The 24,031-nt window shown below is 32.2% G+C and overlaps 1 protein-coding gene across 4 annotated transcripts in view; it reads left to right on the top strand.

Moving 5' to 3' along the window:
- The window catches only part of SLC4A7 (solute carrier family 4 member 7), a 100,264-nt gene that overhangs the window by 44,448 nt on the left and 31,785 nt on the right, over positions 1 to 24,031 (top strand). For 2 of the 4 annotated variants that reach the window (XM_011359293.2, XM_011359148.2), the window contains exons 5-12: positions 326 to 486; positions 2,503 to 2,691; positions 10,344 to 10,459; positions 12,398 to 12,555; positions 14,024 to 14,111; positions 15,643 to 15,789; positions 19,179 to 19,285; positions 21,472 to 21,646. In XM_011359293.2, the coding sequence (XP_011357595.1) occupies positions 326 to 486; positions 2,503 to 2,691; positions 10,344 to 10,459; positions 12,398 to 12,555; positions 14,024 to 14,111; positions 15,643 to 15,789; positions 19,179 to 19,285; positions 21,472 to 21,646 (1,141 nt within the window). Of the gene's footprint in view, positions 1 to 325; positions 487 to 2,502; positions 2,692 to 5,209; positions 5,579 to 10,343; positions 10,460 to 12,397; positions 12,556 to 14,023; positions 14,112 to 15,642; positions 15,790 to 19,178; positions 19,286 to 21,471; positions 21,647 to 22,669; positions 22,777 to 24,031 lie in introns of all 4 variants that reach the window. The other 2 variants (XM_011359372.2, XM_011359208.2) reach the window with 2 other exon arrangements.

Raw genomic sequence — 24,031 nt, 5'->3', positions numbered from 1 at the left:
TAGAGAAACAAATTTGAAAAATCAAAATATTTCATACTTTAAGTTTAAAATAGAATTAGAAGTGGAAATAACAAAGTGCCATAGTTTGTTTCTGTAGACTTGTTATTGTGATAGTTAGACTAGAAAGAGTAACTACAAAGATAACTTGTGACTGTAGATATTGCAGAAGATTAGCCTAATTTGTAAAAATGAGTTTATAGCCACATTTTGTTTTGGTGGTGGTTATTTTTGTTTCTTTTTAAAAGAACAAGTTTATGTTTATCATGTTAAAATAAGCAAATGAGATCATTATTTATAAAATACTTTTATATTTTATGTATTTCAGATGGCTGAAATTTGAAGAGGACGTTGAAGATGGCGGTGACCGATGGAGTAAACCTTATGTGGCAACTCTTTCTTTGCATAGTCTTTTTGAACTAAGAAGCTGCATCCTAAATGGAACCGTCATGCTGGATATGAGAGCAAGCACTCTAGATGAAATAGCAGGTTACAGCAAATTGATGTTTTTATATTTAAGTTGTGCTAAAATTAGAAATATTTAAATAAGGGAAATAAACTGGAATTTTAGGCCATCGATTTAACTATATATTGAGCTTCCATTCTCTGCAGGGCAGTATGAGGAGACATAAATAACACTATTTACTTCTGATAAGTTTGGAGTCTATAAGATTAAATTAGACAGACGTGACTGTAGTATCAAGAAGAAAGTGACTAGTGCCATAAACTAGATAAGGAGTCTGTTCTCTGGAAATGCAGAGAAAAGAACTTTTTTTTTTTTTTTTTTTTCTGGACCAAGGTATTTGGGGAAGAGGTACAGAGTACATTATACAACTTTTTCATAGAATTTGAACACATAGGAACAAGGAGCAGCAGGTGGTACATGAGAAAGTATTCTAAGGAAGAAAAGTCTAGGAAGTATAGATAGGCATGAGTCTCAGGAAAATCACTTTCATATGAGTATACATATTTCTTGAATAGTAATAGTAGATATGATTGGAAAATGGGGATAGATTGTGACTAACCTTGAATTATGGGGTTAAGAAATTGGATTTTATTTGGTAGGCATTTGGCTCTTAGTGACTTTTAATTTGGAGAGTAGTGTGATCTAATATGCGTCAGGAAGATCATGCTGGCAAGAATATGTAGGGTGGCTTTGGATTAGGAAGCGGTTGGAAGCAAGTTAGGCCAGTTATTCTCTTGGACTAGTCTAAGCAAGAAATGATAATGAACTGTTGTAGGTAATAGCAGTGGAAATGAAGGAGAGAGAAACTTAAAGGATACTGTGGAAGTGGAAAATGGAAAAAGGACAGCTGTGATAAAGCTATTTAAACGTTAGCTAAAATTGCTCAAAACCAATACAAGTTCAGTGGTAATGAATTTGATAGTGCGACTGCCTTTATAGATTGCTCCCATGGTAAAACAAAACTATCTATAGTATTTGATCTTTAAGAGAACTATAAATTGTTAGAATTTCTCAGGCTAGAAATACTTTGAAATTATTACCAGATTCTGAGATTTGACCACATGCTGCAAATCTTTAAATTATCAAAATCTTTACTTGCTTGTTTTTTATGAATGACTTGGAAATTACATTAGGGTTATGAATATTGAATTTAGACATGAGGGTCTTACTTTGGCTTTGCAATTATCACATAATACAATGTAATATTTTAGTAAATGTTATGTAATCCATCATTCACTGGTACAGTAACCTGTAGTCATCGTGTCGATGTTGTAGTTAATCTAGGTTGATTCCCTCCAGTTTTATGTTGGAGTAATCCTCCAAGTTATCTCAAGTTAATTGCACTATTTAAAAATATTTTTATAGACTCTATAGATTAAAAATATTCCAACCATCACAATAATGTATCAAATGGCATTGCCATCAAGTTCCCTATTCTCAACTGCCCCTCCCTGCCAGCTTGACACATTTCTCTTCCTAGGACTTATTACTTCATGATCTGTTTGCTCATTGGTTGTTTTGTCTCTGGAAAGAGTGAGAGCAGAAACTTGATCTGCTTAATTAGTTAACTGCTGTATTCCCAACACATAATAGATACTCAGTTAATAATTAGTGAATAAATGAATGAATCCAGATATTCATCTACGGTTTTGGGGAAAAAAGTAGGAGGTGAAGCAATAAAATACCTTCACTTCTTAGGAGGCCAATATTATTTAATATTCAGTTTAACAGAATTTGTATCCGTATCAAGAAAGCACTTTCAACTATAGAGGGGCTATTAGCGTAGAACAGTAGCCTCCTTATAAATAATAGTACTTATTAAAATAAGGGTCTCTGTGTAATTTGTTCATTTTCATTGGATAATCTTCATATTTATCTTTATGCATGCATTATTCAGTATTACAAAAGAGTAATACTTTCTAGAGCTATTTAAAGATGTTAGTTTTCTAATACGGTTTTACTTATACCTTATTCTATGTTAAGTCATCCAAGTGTTATTTAATAAAGTCAACTGTTTTTTTCTTTCTTCCTTTGAATAGATATGGTATTGGACAACATGATAGCCTCTGGCCAATTGGATGAATCCATTAGAGAGAATGTCAGGGAAGCTCTTCTGAAGAGACATCATCATCAGAATGAGAAAAGATTTGCCAGTCGAATTCCCCTTGTTCGATCTTTTGCAGATATAGGCAAGAAACATTCTGACCCTCACTTGCTTGAAAGGAATGGTGAGATAAGTTGTGGCATCCAATTTTTGCTAACACTGCTGCTACTCTAACAGTATTGTAGTATGTTACAGTTAGCATTTGGAGAAAGAAAGATATTTTTTCCAGATCATTACATAGGTCCTTTAAAAAAAAAAATAATAGTGTTATCTGTGTACTTAAAAATATCAATTCCAAAATACCTTTACAGGACAGAATTATCTGTAGAAATCATTTAGATGAAAAACTTAAGCATTCACTCTGTTGAAATGGCACACTTAAGCATTGGTAATGTTTAAATACTGTCGTTATACATAACCCTGAGTTACTTTTTCCTGCTTTTTTGTTTCTGTTCCAAGAATGCTTACATAATTGATTAAAAAGGCATAAATTATGACCTATAAATTTAATTTTTTAAAAATTCTAAATCTTGGGTTTGAACCTTTATTATCTATAGATTTTTTTTCTAGTGATTATTTTTTTCTTGTCTCCTGAATATATTTTATTTGCTGGGCATAAACAAGGGTTTTGGGGTTGGCTTGCTGATTTTACTGCCCTTTATACAGTTTCTGAAAGGTTTTTATGACTGCTCCTATTTTATACTAGAGATAACCTAGTTAATGTCTTCTAAGCCATCGAGACTGGCACAGACCCACATATTTCAGCTCTCCACTCTCATAATCTAGCAGTGGGGGTTATATGTGGGACATGGGAAGATGGTATTTTGGTAGCTATTTACCTCTGTCTTAAGTTGGGCATACTTGGAGGTCTTGCCTTTCCTCTTCCTAAAGTGGAAGATTACATCATTGGGGTTCTATTTTGGCTCTCAGAGAGAGCTCCAATGACAGTGACCTTGGAAAACCCAGGTTCACAGGGTTGGAGTTGCTTATGAGGGTCACTGTGGCCTCTAGCTGCTACCATTACTCAAGGCTTATGAGGATTACAGTGAAGAGGAGTGGAAGATGGGCCACAATGTCCGTCTGCTCATTTTTCCTGTCGCTGAAATAACAGTATTGCTTTTAAATGTTCTATAAGCCGACAGCCATAGGTTGATAGGAGTATATCTAAAGTTGACAGTAATCATCTTTTGCAGCTCAGTGTAAAATGCTTGAGTCCATTTTTTTCTGAGCATTTGACCACTAAAAGTCTTTTAATTTGTTTAAAATTATGCCTTTATTTAAGGAAGCTTCAGTATAAATGAAATCTGTTCAATTTAAAAACATGCCATCTATGTCACATATCACCTCTCATTTTCATCTTAAAACAGAGAATTATATATATTCTCTGTTTTAGTGTAATGAGTTCATTTACCCAGAAGACCCTATTAGATCTTTTATTTCTCATATGCATTGGTTTCTGATTATTTTCCAATTGTCATTTGGTTCCTTTTAATCATAAGGCAATGGCTATTTTATTTTAAATGCCATTTTAGCATGGGAATTCTGTTATTTTGTTGTGTTATAATTGTGCTTTAACAGTTTTCCTGCATGTAGCTTATTTTTTAACTAAGTGGTAACTGTTTATGGATTGAAAGTTAACTTTCATTTTTAATATATGTGGGTGCTCTTGAGCATGTAGCTTTGATTGTATAGACTTAGATCATATGGGATCGATGGTTATATTTCTCATATTTTTGTAAAAAACAGTGTTATTCCATTAAGCTACACTTCATAAGAATAGATATTTGAAATGTAAGTATACATTACCTTTTGAAATATGCTACACTTACTTTGTCATGGCTGTTAGAAAGAATACTTTATTCTTATCTACTTAAATTAAAGATTTTGTATATTTGTTTAAATTTATCTGCTGTATTATAATGGAAGCATATTATAGGACATTAGTATTTTTAGAGAGCTCAAAAATATGTATCCTTTAAAATTGACATTATGTTTCTCTTTTTAAAAAATTTCTGTAACTTGTCTTATGTTTTTATATATTGCTTAGGAGCACTACCAGTAGGTGATGCCCTATTGACTTAATGCTATAAAGATTTGATATCAATTTTAAGTTAGAAATTATTAGATAATGTTAATGTGGACTTTTGTTGTGAGAGATAATTATTTGTAGTGGTTTGGTACAGTGTAGGATAAATACACTAAATATAAACTATCAGTGCCTGGTAGGTTTTGTTTTGGCTTCTAGTTCTTAAATTATTTTGTATTATCTTCCCATATACTATTTATCATTTATTTAAGCAGCAACTTTGCTTTGATACTGTTCTTTTATTTTTTGAAAAGCCACACTATTGGGCATTTTGATTACTAACAGACTATTGTCCCTCACCAGCTATCATTAACATTGTTTTTTTTGTTTTGTTTTGTTTTGTTTTTTGGATGTACCTTCAGGGAACTGATTATAGCTTAAGCAACTTTTCAGTGACTTTCTAACATTTAAAATTTGATTGCCATGCTAACTCTGATAGCATGAATTTGAAATTTGGGGCTTTTAAAGCTTGCAGTTTACAGTATGAATTGATTTTTTTGTGTTTCTCTTTGCCTTCTGCAGTGAACTTCATCATTTTTCATTTGTTTTATCTCAGGGGAAGGCCTTTCAGCCTCCCGCCACTCTTTGCGAACAGGTCTGTCTGCCTCAAACCTTTCATTGAGAGGAGAATCGCCTTTATCTCTTCTTCTCAGTCATCTTCTTCCTTCTTCAAGAGCTGGAACCCCTGCAGGCTCGAGGTGTACAACCCCAGTACCCACCCCTCAAAACAGTCCTCCTTCCAGCCCTAGCAACAGTCGCCTGACCACCAGAAGTTCCCAACAGAGTCAGCTTCAGGCCCCAGAACTACTGGTTTCTCCTGCCAGTGATGATATTCCCACAGTAGTAATTCATCCGCCTGAGGAAGACTTAGAAGCACTCAAAGGCCAGGAGCAGAAGAATGAGGAAAATGTTGACATAACTCCAGGCAACTATTCAAAATCCTCCATGTGTGGTGCTTTCTGCCTCTGGATCACTTGCACTTGGAATGCCTGTTAGCACAGAGCTTTAGCAGCATTTGTAGATAATGCTTATAATTTATTTTGATTTCTGCATGGTTTTTTTTCTTTATAATATGTTATAGAAAAGAATAGAATTATTAAAAGTTTTAAGTTATAAAAAAGGCCACAAAGAAGACTACACATAATTTAAGCCCTTTCAAAAAAATTTCACTGAGATTTTTAACAGGTCAAGGCATTTGAATGGTTCAGGAAAATGTCAAAGTTTTTATAAGTAATCTTTTAATTTGCCATGACTTTTTAAAAATGGTGGCTTGCGCATTTCATTCATAAGGTGAATGAACACATAACATATTATACATAAATTATAATGAGGTGATGTGCTTTTTATTTACTGTTTGGTGATTTTGTCCAAAGAATGCAGTATGTTTTAACCTTCCTAACAATAATAGGATTGAATGTTCTTTTTTCATTTTGTCTCAGAAGATTGATGCTCTCTAATGACTGCCTGGAATTGTCATTATTTCAAGACTAGTAATATATTTTGGAATAGATTTTGATTGTCTTTTATTTAATGCCATATCTCTCTTTATTCCAACTTCACCTTGAAATTTTCAGACCAGAGGATACATTTTTGTATGTGAATTATAAAACATTTCTTAGTGGATAAATGTTTTATAACTAATTTAGGAGTCATATATTATGAAAAATTTGGCTCTTTTATGTAAATTACTTGTACATTTATACATATATTTTTGCCCATTTCATATAAGGAAGTATTCTTTTGTGACCATTTTACCGACAACCAAGCATCAATGTGCCATATACAAATGCTAACGGTGATTTTAATCACATAAGTATTATCATATTTTCTATAATACCAATAATATCTTACACTTCAATGGTAGTTTATAGTTATTAAATTAGCCTATTTAATTGGTATAAAAATTTGTGTAAATTAGTAAATACACCTATTTTCAGAAACTCAGACTCATGAAAGTTAAAAAACTTACCTTGGGTCATACAGCTAGTTAAGTGGCAGCCTAAGTCTCTGATTAAAAATTCTAGTGTTCCTATCACTATATGAAAAGCCTGTCTCTCTCTCTATTGGCACTATCCAAGTATACCAGATGCGTTTAATTAAAGTTCATTAGTTGCCAAAAAATGATTTACTTTTAGAAATAAAAAATGAAAGCTTTGTGGTTAAATCATTACAACATTAATTATGATTGTAGTTATAGCTACTGTTTTAATTTGATTCACACAGTGATACGTTCTTTTCAAGTATCATATTTCTAATTCTTCTATAATTTGGTGAGGTTTGTGGTATTAGCCCTGTTTTATAAATGAGGAAAAGTAAGACGTAGAGATGTTAAGATCAAACTGTAAACATCCAGAGCAAGAAATTGAACTCAGATCTACATAAAACAAATATATGGTATAGTATTTCATTGTAAATTTTACTACTTCCTGAAAAAGGTATAGTATAATAATGAGGTAACTGAACTAAAATGAGAAAAAATAACTATAAATAATTATTCAGAAATAATCAGCACTCTTAATTAAAAAGAACCAACATAACTTACTATTTTCCTTGAACAAAAATGACTTTAAAGTTACTTCATTGCATTTGTTTTATATCTATCTATACCTCTCAGTAACAATGTATATATTTTATTATACCAGCTCTATATTTTTAATAAGAAGGGACTACACATTTTTTATAGGACGGAAAGAATATAGGGGTCATAATGTCTTTTCTAGGCCATGTTATTAAGGAATAAAAGGAGCAATTAACTGAGAATTGAGGAACACAATTTTTTTTCCTCCTCTGCTGTTAAGTATGCCATGAGATTTATCAGCCTTTCTAAAGAATAGACATTAGAATGGAGGAAAGGGGGAATTTCCAAAGACAAGAAAAAGCTCGTAATTACTGTTAAAGAAGACATCTATAGAAGGTATGTAATTAAATAACAAGAGAAGCCATATATTATTTCCTGTTTACCTATTGTGCGTATAGCACCTAGAAACTCTAGTTGAGTTTCCTTGAAGTCTGATGTTTTGTTAGAGGAAGAAGGTGGCCTCAGCATAATTTTGGAGATACTAATATAGATATTTTTGTGTCATGGGGTCTTGATTTGTGCATACCCATGGTAAAACAGAAAGTATGTGTTCCTTTAGTTATTCTTTGGAGAATAATTATATGTAAAAGAGGAAAACTTCTCTCTAGTATTTGCGACTATCTCAATGTTTCTCAGTCTTGGCACTACTGACATTTTGGGCCAGACCGTTCTTTGTTATGAGGGGCTGGTCTGTGCACTATAAGATGTTTAGCAGCCTCCCTGGCCTCTTTTCACTAGCTGCTAGTAGTACTCCCCAGTTGTGACCAAAATGTCTCTAGACATTGCCAAGAGTCTTTTTAGGGACAAAATCTTCTCAGTTTATGAACCATTGCTTCAGCTACTTCTATTTTCAAGCTTCAACTACTTCTGTTTTCAAGCTTTTAAAGACAGAAAACTCATATCTTTGATTTATCTCTCTCTAGTTAGAGATGCTATTTTGAGAAAAAAATTTATAAGGATAAAACAATAGATTTGCAAGAGTAATTTTTAAATCTCAATATTGATTTTATATATACACATAGTCAACATTTTTTTCTTAAAGCAAATAAATATAGTCTGAGTTATCTGTGCCAATGATAGTTTTAATTTTGGGAACTTATTTAATTCTGAGCACCAGCAATTTATTATAGGAGCAGGTAGAATCCTTTTACTGATTGAGAAAGCAGCTTTAGCTTAGATGAAATTGGGAAGGACTATGTAGATAGGATAATGGCAGAAAACACTTACCTGACATGCCAGTTTTAACAGGTTCAAGATTCCTAGGTTTGCTAAGTGACTTCAGGTCATATCTTTCAGCTTTGTCAATACTGAGTTCCATATCATTTCTTCTTACATTCCTACTATATCCTTACTTTCCCCCATAGCTTTCTCCTCATTTCACTCTTCTTCCCAAAATCTGTTGAGTGGGACTATTCTGGGAAGCTGTGCATGTGTGTTCTTTCGATTATACATCTACAGACTGAATATTTTTAGTAGTTACAAGTGTATGCATTGCTCTGTTGTACTTGCCGCCAGAGCCTTAATGATATTCTTCATTTTGTGTGCGAGCCAGGGGAAGCCACTGAAAAGTACTAGTTAACTTTTCCCCCTTGCCTGAGTGTGTATTTTAATAAAAGAACAGACTGTATTCTGGAAGTATAGGGACAAGGTCAAAGAAGAGAAATCTTAGTAACTTTTCAGTGCCAAGCTAAAATGGTGATGAATGAGTCAAGGCTTAGGAAATATTTTATTTCAGAATTAACACTTCCAGAGAATGAGCATGTGGCTGAATAGATTGCATATGCTTTTTATACTGAGATATTTGGGTCACAGTAACATCCTGGTTTAGGTATTTGACAAGAGAAGTGGCTATCACAAAGGTCTTCTGTCATTGAGTTTAAGCAATAAACTCGAATGACTTCATTTCAGTTATTAGTTATAGTATGTTGTATTCTGGAAAAATGAAAACTTCCTTAGATGCATCAAATATATCTGATGTGCTTAAAATTCTGGGATTTAATTACCAGTATTAACTTTGTGGTTTATAGGACGTAACCATAAACAGTTTAAGTTGCTGTGGGTCACTAAATGGACAAGAGTGGTAGACTTCAAACTAAAAGTAAAGTCTGTTGTAATTCGTTCAGTCTAGTGCTTTTTCTCCTGTGATACTTAGTGTTTTGGGTAGTATTAATCTATATTCTTGAACTAGAAAATCAGGTGTTTAGAAAAATGAAATACATTTTATGGTAGAAATCTGTGATATACTTGAAAATTTTTGAGGTTTGAACTTTTTGCAAAATTCTTAGTGGTAACAATTGGTCATATGCTACAGGGTGGCTTTAGGTTATATTATAAAATGTTGCTGCTGCTGAATGCCACTTGAAATGAGTATACTAATGCTGGGACATATATCTATCCTTTGTCATTGAAACAAGCTAATTTTATAGAACACATATCTTTCATTTCTGATGCAGACAAACTCATTTTATAGATTTGTCTGAATCTTAGAGATTGAGTTCCTTAAAGTCACATGGCAAAGTGGCAGGGAGTGCTTATGTCAGCAAAGATCTGTTTAATTATAAAATCCTTACTCTTTATATTTCTATTGTAAAAACATTGCTATTATAAAGTTGTATTTCTTAGGAATAATGACAGTAGGCAGAACATAAATATTACTCAACAGAAATGAAAATTCTTGAGGAAATTGTTACAATTATGGAAGATTGTGGTAAATTTAACCTACATTTAGTTGATGTAGCTCTTAAATTTTCTGAGTTACACTAAGAATTTATCAGAACATTTATATTTTTATTGATGTAAAATCCCTAAGTATGTCTAGTAGTAATCAAACTCAGGTCTTCCATCTTCTGTGGTTCTGCACCTACTCATTTATTTTGCGAAAACCACCATTTTTGTAAGTTCTATCATTTTAAATGTTAAAATGTATAGCTTTATTATTGCTTATAATATTATATTAGTCTTGCTGGTATGGTACTAACACTGGGCACTTTTTTTTCCTTTTACCTTGCACATTTGCTTTTAATAAACCATCACTTTCAGGATATGAACAGAGTCAGATTGCAAAGTGAATTTTCTCCGTATTGATTTGGAATTTGTTTATTCTTAACTACAGGTATTTTGGCCTCTCCACAGTCCGCACCTGGAAACTTGGACAATAGTAAAAGTGGAGAGATAAAAGGTAATGGAAGTGGAGGCAGCAGAGAAAATAGTACTGTTGACTTCAGCAAGGTAATTCTATCATTAACTAAAATTTTATATTTATTCTTACTGAGAAAATCGCTAGCAATGTGCCTTTATTAACATTGATTGTAATAATTTTTTAATAGACTGGTACTTATACACCTGCATGTGATGTTTGCGATAAGTTAAGATCAGAAATTGTGAGAAAGGTAATCTCTTAGCACTTGAATAACTTTATATCTTACTAGTTTTGGAATTTCTGACAAAAAGAGTATCTGAATAACATGGTATTTTCATTTATGCCTACCTATAGATATCATGAAACTTGAGTACCTTTTGACTTATAGTCATTTGTCCTGGAGCTACCACCATTAGAAAGATTAATTCTGGGAATGATGTTACAACAGTAGTAGTGGTTCAGCCTTTTGTTGGCTGTAATGCGATCCTAGAATTACTGTCTCATGGTGTTAGTACTTTCTGGATTGTCACTGGGAAACATATCGGTGCTTCCCCATGGGTAGGTAAAGGCATGGATTTAAAAATAATTCACCTATGTCAAATATGATTTTTTTAAACTTTTGGTTAATGAGTATTGAGGTAAAATAGAAAAAGAAAACTTATTTCACAAAAACAGGTTCAAATTACAAATGAATTTTAAAGAGTCTTTATGAGTATTACTTCTGAATAATTGATTCCTTGTGGCCATTGTAATTTAATGATATTAATTTGCTATAGGATATTCTCGATACTTATCCAATGTCAGACATTTAATTAAATGTGTTTATTTCAAGTAAGAGTCATTTCCCTTCAGCCTTTTACTTTAAAATGCAAAGTATAAATCACATTTTGTAGAAAAGGAGTGTAAATGATTTATGTTATATAACTTTGCTGAGTTTTGTGTTCTAAAATTATAAAAAGCCTTGCATATAGGACATTGACTGTACGGAAAGTGTGTTATACTTTTACTTCTTCTTTTATAATTTGATCATATTTTTAATTGCTGCTCCTATTATTTCAGATAAATGCAAAGTGTTCAGTAATTAAATTGCATTTTATTTTAATTAAATGAATAAATTAATATAATTTACATTATAGATCTCCTCTAGACATGGCAGATGCCGTTTTTTTTTGTTCCTCTGTCACAGTTTTACTTTTTTTTACTTGGCCTATCCCTGTGTACACCTCCTTGTCTCCTGTTGGGCAGGAGTCTGCCTCCTGGCACTGTAGTTGTGGCACACTGGGTGTGGGACTCAAGAGGTCCGCCGTAAGTGCTGGTTTTATTTTTAATAGATAGCCCTGTAAGTGGTTGTTTAGTGACTTGTGTGAAACTGCATATAAATGAAGAACTTCCCGTACTTTGATATTATGTTTGTAACCTTTCCTTTGTAATTATACACAGACAACTAAATTTGATTATATAGCACTACCATATACCTATACCAATAATGCCTATTTATTTTAGTTTTAAGTAAAAAAAGTTTTTTCCACTTAATGAAAATACTGGGGAATGCCCAAAGTTCTTTAAAGTAAAAAGGACTTATAAAGAATATAAAGGGACTAAAATTTATTTATAAGATTAAACAGTAGATAATTATGAAATGAATATTTTTTAGCACTGTGTATAATTTCATGAGCCATTGTTAGTGGACTATATTTTTGTCTTAAATAGTTTTTAATGAATAGTGCTTTATTCATTGAAAATTTTCTCTAGTTTGTATGTTTGATAATTTAGATCTCTGAAATAGCGAAGATTATGACAGTTAAAACAATTGGGATTATTGTTTGGTAGATGTGTTTTGCTTGCTTTTCTGTATTTGTCTACTCCGTTCTTTGTACTTGTGAGAATTTTGGCATTTATACATTCGTTAGATCACCAGTTTTGATTAGCAAATACTAGTCGTAAAAGCATCTTTTCTTTCCTGTTTCCCTCTAAATAGTCTTATAAATACCATGCAGATTTTATTTTTAATTATTTTTTGTCAATAGGTTGATATGAATTTCATGAGAAAAATTCCTTCGGGAGCCGAGGCATCTAATGTTCTGGTGGGAGAAGTAGACTTTTTGGAAAGGCCTATAATTGCGTTTGTGAGACTGGCTCCCGCTGTTCTCCTCTCAGGGTTGACTGAGGTCCCTGTTCCTACCAGGTAAAGAGTTAGTTCCAAAACTGAACATTTTCATCTTCCCAAGGAACATGTGGTTTTATGTAAGAAAAGATCATTTCATTTGTTACTATTGTCATTATACCAAATGCTTTGATTATTTGAGGATAAAAGAATGATCTTTCTTTCTAGAACTAAAACAAAACAAACAAATAAGCCAATGAATAAAACAAATATCCTTTATAAAAATTTTGTGTTTATACCTTCATAAGAAGTTTGGTGTCTCAGGAGCTTTGGTTTAAAAAACAGTTCATCATTTCAGACATATTATGTTTTGTGCGGGCCCTAGAGTCAGAGAAAATGGAGTTCGAATCCTTGCTCTGTCACTTTTTAGGAGGGAGTCACACCTGACTTAAATTTTCTAAGCTTCATTTGTAAAATGAGGATAATAATATTTCATAGGGTTTATTAAATGTGATAATGCCTCTGAGTTAGGCAAATGCTTTGTTCTCACCTGACCAAAATCTTCTGTTCAATATATATTATGAGTAAAAAATTGAAATAGGGGTGATATCCATAAGAATAATAAGTATGTTGGCTTATAAAGAATAATCAGTTCCTTGGCTATTGATTGTATAAACTTAATTCGAAATGAGAATAATTTTAAAAGTTTTAAAATTATTTTTATAATAGTAAATCTGAAGAATTAATTGCAATTTGATGGAAATGTGCACGCCTGTTTTTAATATGCTTCACTGAGGTGCATTAATGGTACAGTATTAAGTTAAATGAAAAAAATAATTTCATAGATTCATATTTAAATTCTCATGAAGCAGGAAAATGAATACTTCCAGTTTGGCTGAGTATGAATATTAATATTTTACTGTAGTGTTAATAAGGACATAACTAAGTAGGAAGTTAAATACTTTTTATTTAGTCACTATAAATAAATAAAAAAATCAGATACTATGAGGTTTGGTGTTAAATTTGGAGTCGTAGATAAATTTTTTTTCTCCCAAGGGAATTAGCACCTTATTTACCATATTAGAATCTTTATCCAGACTATATTTTGAGGGATCGTGGATTTTTGTGTGTGTGTATGTATACTCTTCAACTATTTTCTTAGGCAAACTTTAAGTACTTAAATGGGATTGATATTCACTAATTTATTTTTTTTGTCAGTACAGACCAGAAAAAATTGTTTACTCAAATTCCAAATGATATAGAAGACAGGAACACTCAATTTCTTAACTACTGTCTTATCCTAAGGAAGATGGGAAATAATAACTGGGTGGAAAGTTAATTATGAATGAATGCCTTTCTTAGTTTTGTTATCTGCTTTAGTCTGAGTTGCCATCTTTTCTCCACTGACTGGTGTGGGAGGTTGGAAAAGAGGTCTGATTGTTGTTTTTGTATTGACATTTGAATGATTTTTTTTTTTTTTTATGATTGCTGGGATTTATGTGTGTATGTTGTTTATGCTTAAATTTATATATTTTAACTTTTCCTTTAGGTTTTTATTTCTGTTATTGGGTCCAGCAGGAAAGGCACCACAGTACCATGAAATTGGAAGATCAATAGCCACTCTCATGACGGATGAGGTAATTAAAATACCCTTTGAAGCAGACACTGAGTATTAAGCATATAATATGTATTAAGTTATAGTGCTTCTTTTCTTTCATAGCGAAGGTTAAAAAAATATCCTTGCTGTCTGTGCTATTGTATCTCTCTCTTCAACCCTTTGCATTGTCTTTGCTAAGGTCTTCAAGACCTTTGTGTCTGGATCAATGGGTGGATACCTTTTGGTCTCCCCCACCTCCTCAGCAAATGAAATTATTGGTCACTTCATCTCTGACCATGACCTGTATTGATCAGGACTTTTCTTTCTCTTTGGGAGGGAGCTTTATAATTGGGTGCCAGACATCTGTGCCATGTGTCCCTAAGGTATCTGAAATCTGACATATCTGAACTTGCCCTCATTTCTCTATCCTGACTAACATTTTGATGACAAAATGTTAGTTACCAACATTTGGATTTTACCTCTTCAATGTGTTTTGCACTTAATTTGCCATCTCCTTTCCATCTCCATGCCAGCTCTCTGGCTTAGACTCTTTTTCTCTTGGGTGATTAAAGTAGACTTTATGAGTCTTTCTTTACAGTATTTTCTTCCACACTACCAATCACTTACAGATTTGAATATATCATTTCCTTGATCCAGATGCGTCAGCGACATCCTGTCATATATTCATGTTTAAACTTAAACTCTTTACCGTTGTCTTAATAGGATCTGCCCGATCTAGCCTCTGTGTGTTCCTCGAAACTTGCATCCTAGTACTTACTGTTCACACTCCTCCCACTTTTTGCTCCAGTCACATTAACCTCTTTTTTGTTCCCCAGATGTATCATGTTCCCTTCTGCCTCTGGGCATTTACAGTCGCTGGTCCCTTTGCCTGGGTGCTCTTCTACCATCCCACTCCACTTTGCCCTCTGCATGGTTTTGACTCTCATCCCATTCAGATTTCTGCTACAGTGTTACCTCCTCTAGGAGGTCTTCTTTTACCCTGCTTAATTTTTATCACAGCATTTATCGTTACCTGCAGTTAGGTATTTGTGTAATTAACTTGTTTTACTGTCTTTTCCCCTAGGTTCTTGAGTACAGGGACCTTGCCTTGTCTGTGTGCATTGCACTATCCACAATTATGCCTGGCAAATAGTAGGCACCCAGTAGATACAAGTGATCAAATAAATTAATTAAATAAAATTCTTTGCATATCCACGATTATTCCTGTTAGATAAATAACATTAAAATATCACAGAAGTAGAATGACACGAGACAGTATTATTTCATTTTGTAATTAATTGCTGAGTATAATACCATGTAAAATTTCTCTTTTTAAAAATTGTTCTGTCTTAACACATACCTATTTTCTTTTGTGGTTTGGTTGTTACCATTAATTCATTTGATAATATTGATAGTGGGTTATTTTTTATAGTTTTATCCAGGGTAGGCTTGGGATAAGAGGTTAGGTCATTATCTTTATTAAACACTAATCTGTGATATCTAAAGTGGATTTACTGTGTAGAATTTTCTTTCAACTTTAAAATCCTTTTACTCAATTTTTTTTTCTTTAGATTTTTCATGATGTAGCTTATAAAGCAAAAGACAGAAATGACCTCTTATCTGGAATTGATGAATTTTTAGATCAAGTAACTGTCCTACCTCCAGGAGAGTGGGATCCTTCTATACGCATAGAGCCACCAAAAAGTGTTCCTTCTCAGGTAAGAATTCTTTGAGTTACTTAAAAAAAAATTTTTTTTGAGTACTTTATACATTTTCAAAAATCAAAACTATATAAAGAGGTACACTGAGAGAAGTCGTACCCTAGCATGTCCCCTTTATGCTGTTCTCCTTATCCTCACCCCCTGTGGGACACCATTTGTTGCTTATTTTTTTGTTTATCCTTCTAATGTTTATTCAGTACAAAGAGATAGGAACATATAGTCTTAATTCCCTCCTCTTTCTCAGCAAAAGTTAACATACTGTATGTACTGTTCTGTATCTTGTTTTTTTTTTAATAGAACAATGTATCTTGGAAACCCGATCATAAGAAATTATAGAAATATTTCTTATTCTTTTTCTCACAGCTTTGTTATATTCCATTTATGGACATATCATACTTTATCATATTCTTGGGCTCAGGTTGTCTTCTGTCTTCTGTTATTGCAAACCATATCATAGTATTCCTATGTCATGTTGGTCTTCTGCAGATAGAGTCCCAGAAATAGAGTCCCATGCTAGCTCACATGGGAATTTAGAATTTTAGTAGATATTACCAGAATCTCTTTTTATCTGATTGAACTATTTTAGACTCCCACAGTGATGTATGAAAGTGCTTATGTCCCTACAGCCTCACTAACACAAGTATGTTGTAAAACTTTTGGATATTCATCAGTCTGATAGATATCTTTCCTCGCTGTCTTGGGTATTTTAATGTGGTTTTAATTTGCATTTTTGTAATTAGTGAGGTTGAATATTCCTGGATATTTTTTGTTCATTGCCCTCCACCACCTTTTTTTTTTAAAAATTTAATATTTAAATCAATCATTGATCCTTTGGTGTTCGTCATGGTATATTAGGTGGAGTATACATTGAGCTTTATCGTTTTTCTAAATTGCTGTCTGGTTGTCTGAATTTATTGAAAAGTTAAGCATTATTCTCATTGAATGACGATGTTGCTTTTCTCAATTAGTTAAATTTCCGTATGAATGCAGGTAAATTTGAGAAATTTCTTTTTCATTGGTGTGTCTTTTTATGGACTGATTCCACACTTTAGTTTTTGAGGCTTTTTGGCATATTTTAAATGTCCAGTAGGTCTAGATTCATTCTTGACTCCTCTCTTACTCTTGTTTTTCTGAATTTCCTTGGCTGTCTTTGCATATTTACTTTTCTATGTAAGCTTTAAAATCAGCTTTCTATTTACGGAAACAAAACATGATTTTTAAAATAGTTGTGATGGCAGTTAAATTTCTAAATGAACAGAGAGAAAATTGACATCTTTATAACAATGAATCTATTCAAGAACATGGTATATCTTTTCCCAGTTGTTTTCCTATTTCAAGTCAGTATTGCCTTAAGGAATGTTATAAAGTTCTCCTTGTCTATGCTTTACATGTATTCATAAGTATTTTATCTTTATTATTGCTATTGTAAATGAAGTCTTTGTTCTATTATAACCTCAGTTGGTTACTGTATATTTCTTTTTTATCCTGCTACCTTTTTTAATTCATTTACTGTATGTAGTAGATTTTCAATCATATCATCTGCAATAAGAGATAATTCTATCCTTCCTTTTTAAATTCTTATACCTCTGGTATATTTCTGTTGTCTAATTGTATTGACTAAAATCTCTAATAGTGTTAAGTAGTAGCTGAATTTAAATGGGCATTTCTTAATTTGTTTCTAACTATAGTCGACAACTCTAATGTTTCTCCTATTAAGTACAAGGACTATTTGGACCAAAATACCTTGTTTATCATATTAGGAAAGTACCCTAATTTCTATTTCATTGAAATTTTTAATATAAGTGGATGTCGAATTTTGTCAAAGGGCTTTTTGTCATATGACCTTCTTGGGAGATGATCATATGAATTTTATCAGTTATGGTAAATTACAGATTCTTTAATATGAAAACACTCTTACATTGTTGGAATAAATACAACTGGGACTTTAAAGTGGTAGTGGTCTATGTCTGGTATTTTATTTGTTTTCATCTCTAAGTAGATTGGACTATAGATTTTTGTGCAGTCTTCATGTTTTGATATAGTGTGCTTGTTTCATAAAAATAAATTTTAAGTTTTCCTTTTCCTTTGTTCTTAAAACTTTAAAGGGCTTGGAATAATTTGGTTCTAAAAGTTGAAAGAATTCTTTGTAGACTTTCTGAGCTTGAATCTTTTGTTGTGTGGTAGACTTCCGCAACTTACTTATTTCTTCTGTGGAAATTGGTTTGTGTGAGAATTTTATTTACATAAGGTTGTACAATATAGTCTCTCTCTCTCTCTTTTTCTCTATATAGCTGTTAAAATTTATTTAATTGTCCTTTTTAAAAAATGTACTTGGTTTCCTAATTCACTTTCTGCTTTTAGCTGTTTTATTTCATTCCTATCACTTTCCTTCAGGAAAGATTTATTTTTCACATTTCCTGTGTTAGATGCTTAATTCATTTATTTTTTGTCTTCCATTTTTCTTAATATAAGTGCTTAATTTTCCTGAATGATGCTTTTTTTGGTGTCATACATTGTGATATGTAGTATTTTCTATTATGTTTGTTTTCTAGGAATTCTATAATTTTATTTTCTCTTCCTCCTTTGAGCTAACTTGCAATTTAGTTGTAATTTTGATATTTCCTAATAGTAATCTTATGATTATAGGCAAGTCTTTCTGCTGTATAAATATTGAACATAAAAACCAGGTAGTGCGTGTTTGTAGTTCATCCAGAGCCTTTGACCCAGGGGACCTCTTGGGGTGAACAGCAACCCACCACCTTTCTGCCATCTGCCTCTCCCTCTCCTCTCAGCAACCTCTGACTTCCAGAGGTAACAAAATGAAAGCTCACTTCTTTCTCAAGTGAGGGGGACGAGGTCCTTTATCATGAGAATAATACTCTTGAATTTATAATAAAATTTGATGGGAAATTGATTTTTATGAAAATGTGTTTAACAAACAACTCTTGTGCTACTTATATCTTAAGGGAAGTTTTCCGTAAAAGAAAAATCGCATTTACCTTTTTCTTAATGTAAAGTACATTTTCAATAGTTAATGTGAGCAATATTTTTAACATTCTCATTGAAGAGATGCTTTATTGAATATTTATGTTCCTATTGCTGAATAATAATTTGAAATGGTGTGTGTGAATGTGTAGTATATTTGATATTAGAATATAAAATGGAAAAAAAACCAGCCATAAATTTAAAATATTAATAGAGACAAATACTAGATTCTTTTCTAAAGTATGATTCATTTACAGCTGAGGTTTACCTTAGGAAGCATTTTTTCTAGATGTAATAATTAGATAACCAGTATGAGACCTCATGTTCCCTCTAATTGAAGATGCCATCTTAGTTTTCTTAAAACAGAATTCTGAAAGTATGTATTTTTTTATGAAATTCAGGAAAAGAGAAAGATTCCTGTATTTTCCAATGGATCTGCCCCCAGTTCGGGTGAGACTCCTAAAGAGGCCGCTCATCATGCTGGGCCTGAGCTACAGAGGACTGGACGGTGGGTACAAATACTGATACAGTGTGGGTGTCTTTTTGAGACTAGGGGTTGATTTGATGAAAAAGACATAAGCATTCTTTTTCTTTGCATATATTTGGGACCTAATCTAGTACAGTATTATTTTCATATTAAAAAAAATGCCTTATTATGTATAGGTATATGACATCAAGGAAAATTAATACGTATTTTAAAATAATTTTACCAGTGTATACTTGGGTTCTGTATACCTTGCTTTAATTTAAAATGAAAATTTTATGTAGCATATGTTAAGAATGTTGCAGTTACAAAGTAAGTTAATTTATATTAATTTACAAGAAGGTTCTTAAAGTGTGGAGCCCTATTACAGTCCTCCATAGGAAGTTAACGAATTATGGGAATAGAGAGGAATTATAACCAATATTTTTGTGTGTGTTGGCATAGACTTAAAACTCTTAAAAGAGCATTATGTCATGAGATAATGTAAAATTAGACAAGTATAACTAACCCATGATAATGATCTCTGGAAAACTAATTATAAAAATTGTTGAAGTTGTTCATTTTTGAAATAAAGAATGGAAATATTCCCAGGTGCAAACATTGTCCTAAAATATTTTGTAGAAGTAGAGAAATGTTACGGTATTTTTATACTGTAGAAAAGCTTGTGGATATTGATATAGTTTTGTCTCCTGATTATCACTGTGGAAGTAAAAGATCTTGAATCTTAAATATTTATTTAAAAAACCAGGCTATCTTCTACAGACACTTTATTAAGGATATTAATGACATGCCTAAAAAATACTATATAGAAGAAAAATAACAGTTGCCGTACTTAATATAAATTTTAGAGAACCTTAAGCTCACAATTAATTCATTGACCAATATGTTAGTCTCTGTGAATATAATAGAGAATAAGACTATTCCTGTATGGTAGGTGCTGATCTGATATTAGCCTTTTTTTTAAATTATTTTTCAAACTTCAAACTAAGATAGGGTTAGTCACTGAAGAATACCAAGGCCACTGTTGATCTCACGGTCACCTGAGAGCCTCATATATAAGCTGTTAAATTAATTACTGACTTGATGATATAGTTTCATTTTCTAGGTTATCATTGGCACCTATTTTATTTCAAGTTGAGTCCCCTTGTTATCAGATTATTTATAGGATAACTTCTTCCACTTGTCCATGTGTGTTTAGGATCTTTTTCAATATTAACTTAAAAAAAAAAAATTCAGCGGTAAAGCTTAAAACATCCAAAGCATTTGAAAGTATAAGATTAATTTTTTTGGTATATTTTCTACAGTAGGAATATGACTGATTATTTATTTTTAAGTCATAAAACCTTTTTGAATTATTGATTTTCACCAGTTCTTATTGAATACCTACTATGCCCCAGGGGTTGTTCTAGACACTGAAGATAATGGCAATGAAAAAGAAATAGTCTCTGCTCCTCAGGGAGCTTAATTTCATTGGAATACTTTCAAGTTAGATGTAGGCAAAAGTCTGATAAAAAAAAAAATAACAACATTGAAATGATACAGCTTTAATGTTCAAATATAGATTTTAAATTTACTAATTAAAACATCTTTTATTAATATGCACATTAGTTTGACTACATATACAGTAAATTAATACACTGGAGTAGTTTTTAGGCTTTTTTCTGCACCAGAAATATTTATGTGATTGAAATAAAATTATTTTATTCACTACTGAGTGTATCTAGGCACAGCATACTCTATTCATACTAAAAGATACTTGAGAGCTTTTGATTTATATTATAGTTGCCTTTCCGGTTTTCTGACACTTGCCTTTAAGATTTATAATGTAGATAATAATACGATTGCATATGCACATTTTCATGAATGGATTGTTAGGTTTTATTTATTTTTATTGTACATTTCTTTGCACATTTGTGTCTGAAATTACATTTACTCATATAAAATCATTTGCCTGCAGTCTTTTCAGTATATAGTCCATAAAATACAGATGTTTATGTCTATTTTAACTTAATGAGATCTACCATTCCTTCTACTAGTGGATTAGATTAATGAGTGATTCTTCTGTAATTTATACCATGAATTAAATAGGATATTAACTTTGTTGACAAAAAACACTAGACACCAGCAGTTTTATGTAGCCCATAGTTTTAGTTTGAAATAGCCAGAATCCTCTAGTGTACAGTTTGACGAGTTTCATCTCACCTATTTAGGCTTTTTGGTGGTTTGATACTTGACATCAAAAGGAAAGCACCTTTTTTCTTGAGTGACTTCAAGGATGCATTAAGTCTACAGTGCCTGGCCTCGATTCTTTTCCTATACTGTGCCTGTATGTCTCCTGTAATCACTTTTGGAGGGCTGCTTGGAGAAGCTACAGAAGGCAGAATAGTGAGTACAAAGATTGGTAGTGGCCAGGCTCTTAGCTCTTCAGAGGCAAGTGTCTGTGTGCATTTGTCTCACTATTCATACTTTTATTTGAAGAGTCTACCCACAGCATGATTAACCTGTCCCAAAGCAGACTTTCCCCAAAGGTAATTGCTGTGGAAAACATGGGGAAGCCATGTGAACAGGAGAAGATGCACAGTCGAGGTAAAAATAAATAAATAAATAAATAAATAATCAAAGAAAAGAATAAGAAAAAAAGAAAAAAGTTTATTCTGGCTTGCTGGATGAATGGTTTTATAAATTGAGTAAAAGGCTTGTATTGTCTGTGTGGGGAAGAGTGGTCGGGTTGGGGGAATACAACTGAACTAATTCTGGGCGGGTCATGGGTGGGGAAATTTATCACTGGGGCTACTTCATATCCTGTAAGGCGTAATAGGATTAGTTAGAGCCATGCAATTAATGGTAACTAATCAGCCTGGCGATTAGGCCCGGACTAGACTCTTTGGAAGAAGAGAACATAATTGTGGACCAATGATGGATTTTCGAAGTGGTGCTTTAATTTTGCTGTTACTAAATTTTCTGATAGTAGTCAAAGACTTCATTGGAAAGTGTAACTGAAAACTACATTCATAATTTGATATGACTAAAATGAAAGTTATGTTTTTTCATTCTTGGTAATATTGTATTAGGAGGCATAACCAAATAGTGCTATGCTTTATTGAATATTTATGTTCCTATTGCTGAATAATAATTTGAAATGGTGTGTTTGAATGTGTAGTATATTTGATATTAGAATATAAAATGGAAAAAAACCAGCCATAAATTTAAAATATTAATAGAGACAAATACTAGATTCTTTTCTAAAGTATGATTCATTTACAGCTGAGGTTTACCTTAGGAAGCATTTTTTCTAGATGTAATAATTAGATAACCATTATGAGACCTCATGTTCCCTCTAATTGAAGATGCCATCTTAGTTTTCTTAAAACAGAATTCTGAAAGTATGTATTTTTTTATGAAATTCAGGAAAAGAGAAAGATTCCTGTATTTTCCAATGGATCTGCCCCCAGCTCGGGTGAGACTCCTAAAGAGGCCGCTCATCATGCTGGGCCTGAGCTACAGAGGACTGGACGGTGGGTACAAATACTGATACAGTGTGGGTGTCTTTTTGAGACTAGGGGTTGATTTGATGAAAAAGACATAAGCATTCTTTTTCTTTGCATATATTTGGGACCTAATCTAGTACAGTATTATTTTCATATTAAAAAAAATGCCTTATTATGTATAGGTATATGACATCAAGGAAAATTAATACGCATTTTAAAATAATTTTACCAGTGTATACTTGGGTTCTGTATACCTTGCTTTAATTTAAAATGAAAATTTTATGCAGCATATGTTAAGAATGTTGCAGTTACAAAGTAAGTTAATTTATATTAATTTACAAGAAGGTTCTTAAAGTGTGGAGCCCTATTACAGTCCTCCATAGGAAGTTAACGAATTATGGGAATAGAGAGGAATTATAACCAATATTTTTGTGTGTGTTGGCATAGACTTAAAACTCTTAAAAGAGCATTATGTCATGAGATAATGTAAAATTAGACAAGTATAACTAACCCATGATAATGATCTCTGGAAAACTAATTATAAAAATTGTTGAAGTTGTTCATTTTTGAAATAAAGAATGGAAATATTCCCAGGTGCAAACATTGTCCTAAAATATTTTGTAGAAGTAGAGAAATGTTACGGTATTTTTATACTGTAGAAAAGCTTGTGGATATTGATATAGTTTTGTCTCCTGATTATCACTGTGGAAGTAAAAGATCTTGAATCTTAAATATTTATTTAAAAAACCAGGCTATCTTCTACAGACACTTTATTAAGGATATTAATGACATGCCTAAAAAATACTATATAGAAGAAAAATAACAGTTGCCGTACTTAATATAAATTTTAGAGAACCTTAAGCTCACAATTAATTCATTGACCAATATGTTAGTCTCTGTGAATATAATAGAGAATAAGACTATTCCTGTATGGTAGGTGCTGATCTGATATTAGCCTTTTTTTTAAATTATTTTTCAAACTTCAAACTAAGATAGGGTTAGTCACTGAAGAATACCAAGGCCACTGTTGATCTCACGGTCACCTGAGAGCCTCATATATAAGCTGTTAAATTAATTACTGACTTGATGATATAGTTTCATTTTCTAGGTTATCATTGGCACCTATTTTATTTCAAGTTGAGTCCCCTTGTTATCAGATTATTTATAGGATAACTTCTTCCACTTGTCCATGTGTGTTTAGGATCTTTTTCAATATTAACTTAAAAAAAAAAAATTCAGCGGTAAAGCTTAAAACATCCAAAGCATTTGAAAGTATAAGATT

The sequence above is a fragment of the Pteropus vampyrus genome, unplaced genomic scaffold (assembly GCF_000151845.1).
Source record: "Pteropus vampyrus isolate Shadow unplaced genomic scaffold, Pvam_2.0 Scaffold1, whole genome shotgun sequence".
Lineage (NCBI taxonomy): Eukaryota > Metazoa > Chordata > Mammalia > Chiroptera > Pteropodidae > Pteropus > Pteropus vampyrus.
This window is presented reverse-complemented; position numbering and strand designations above follow the sequence as displayed.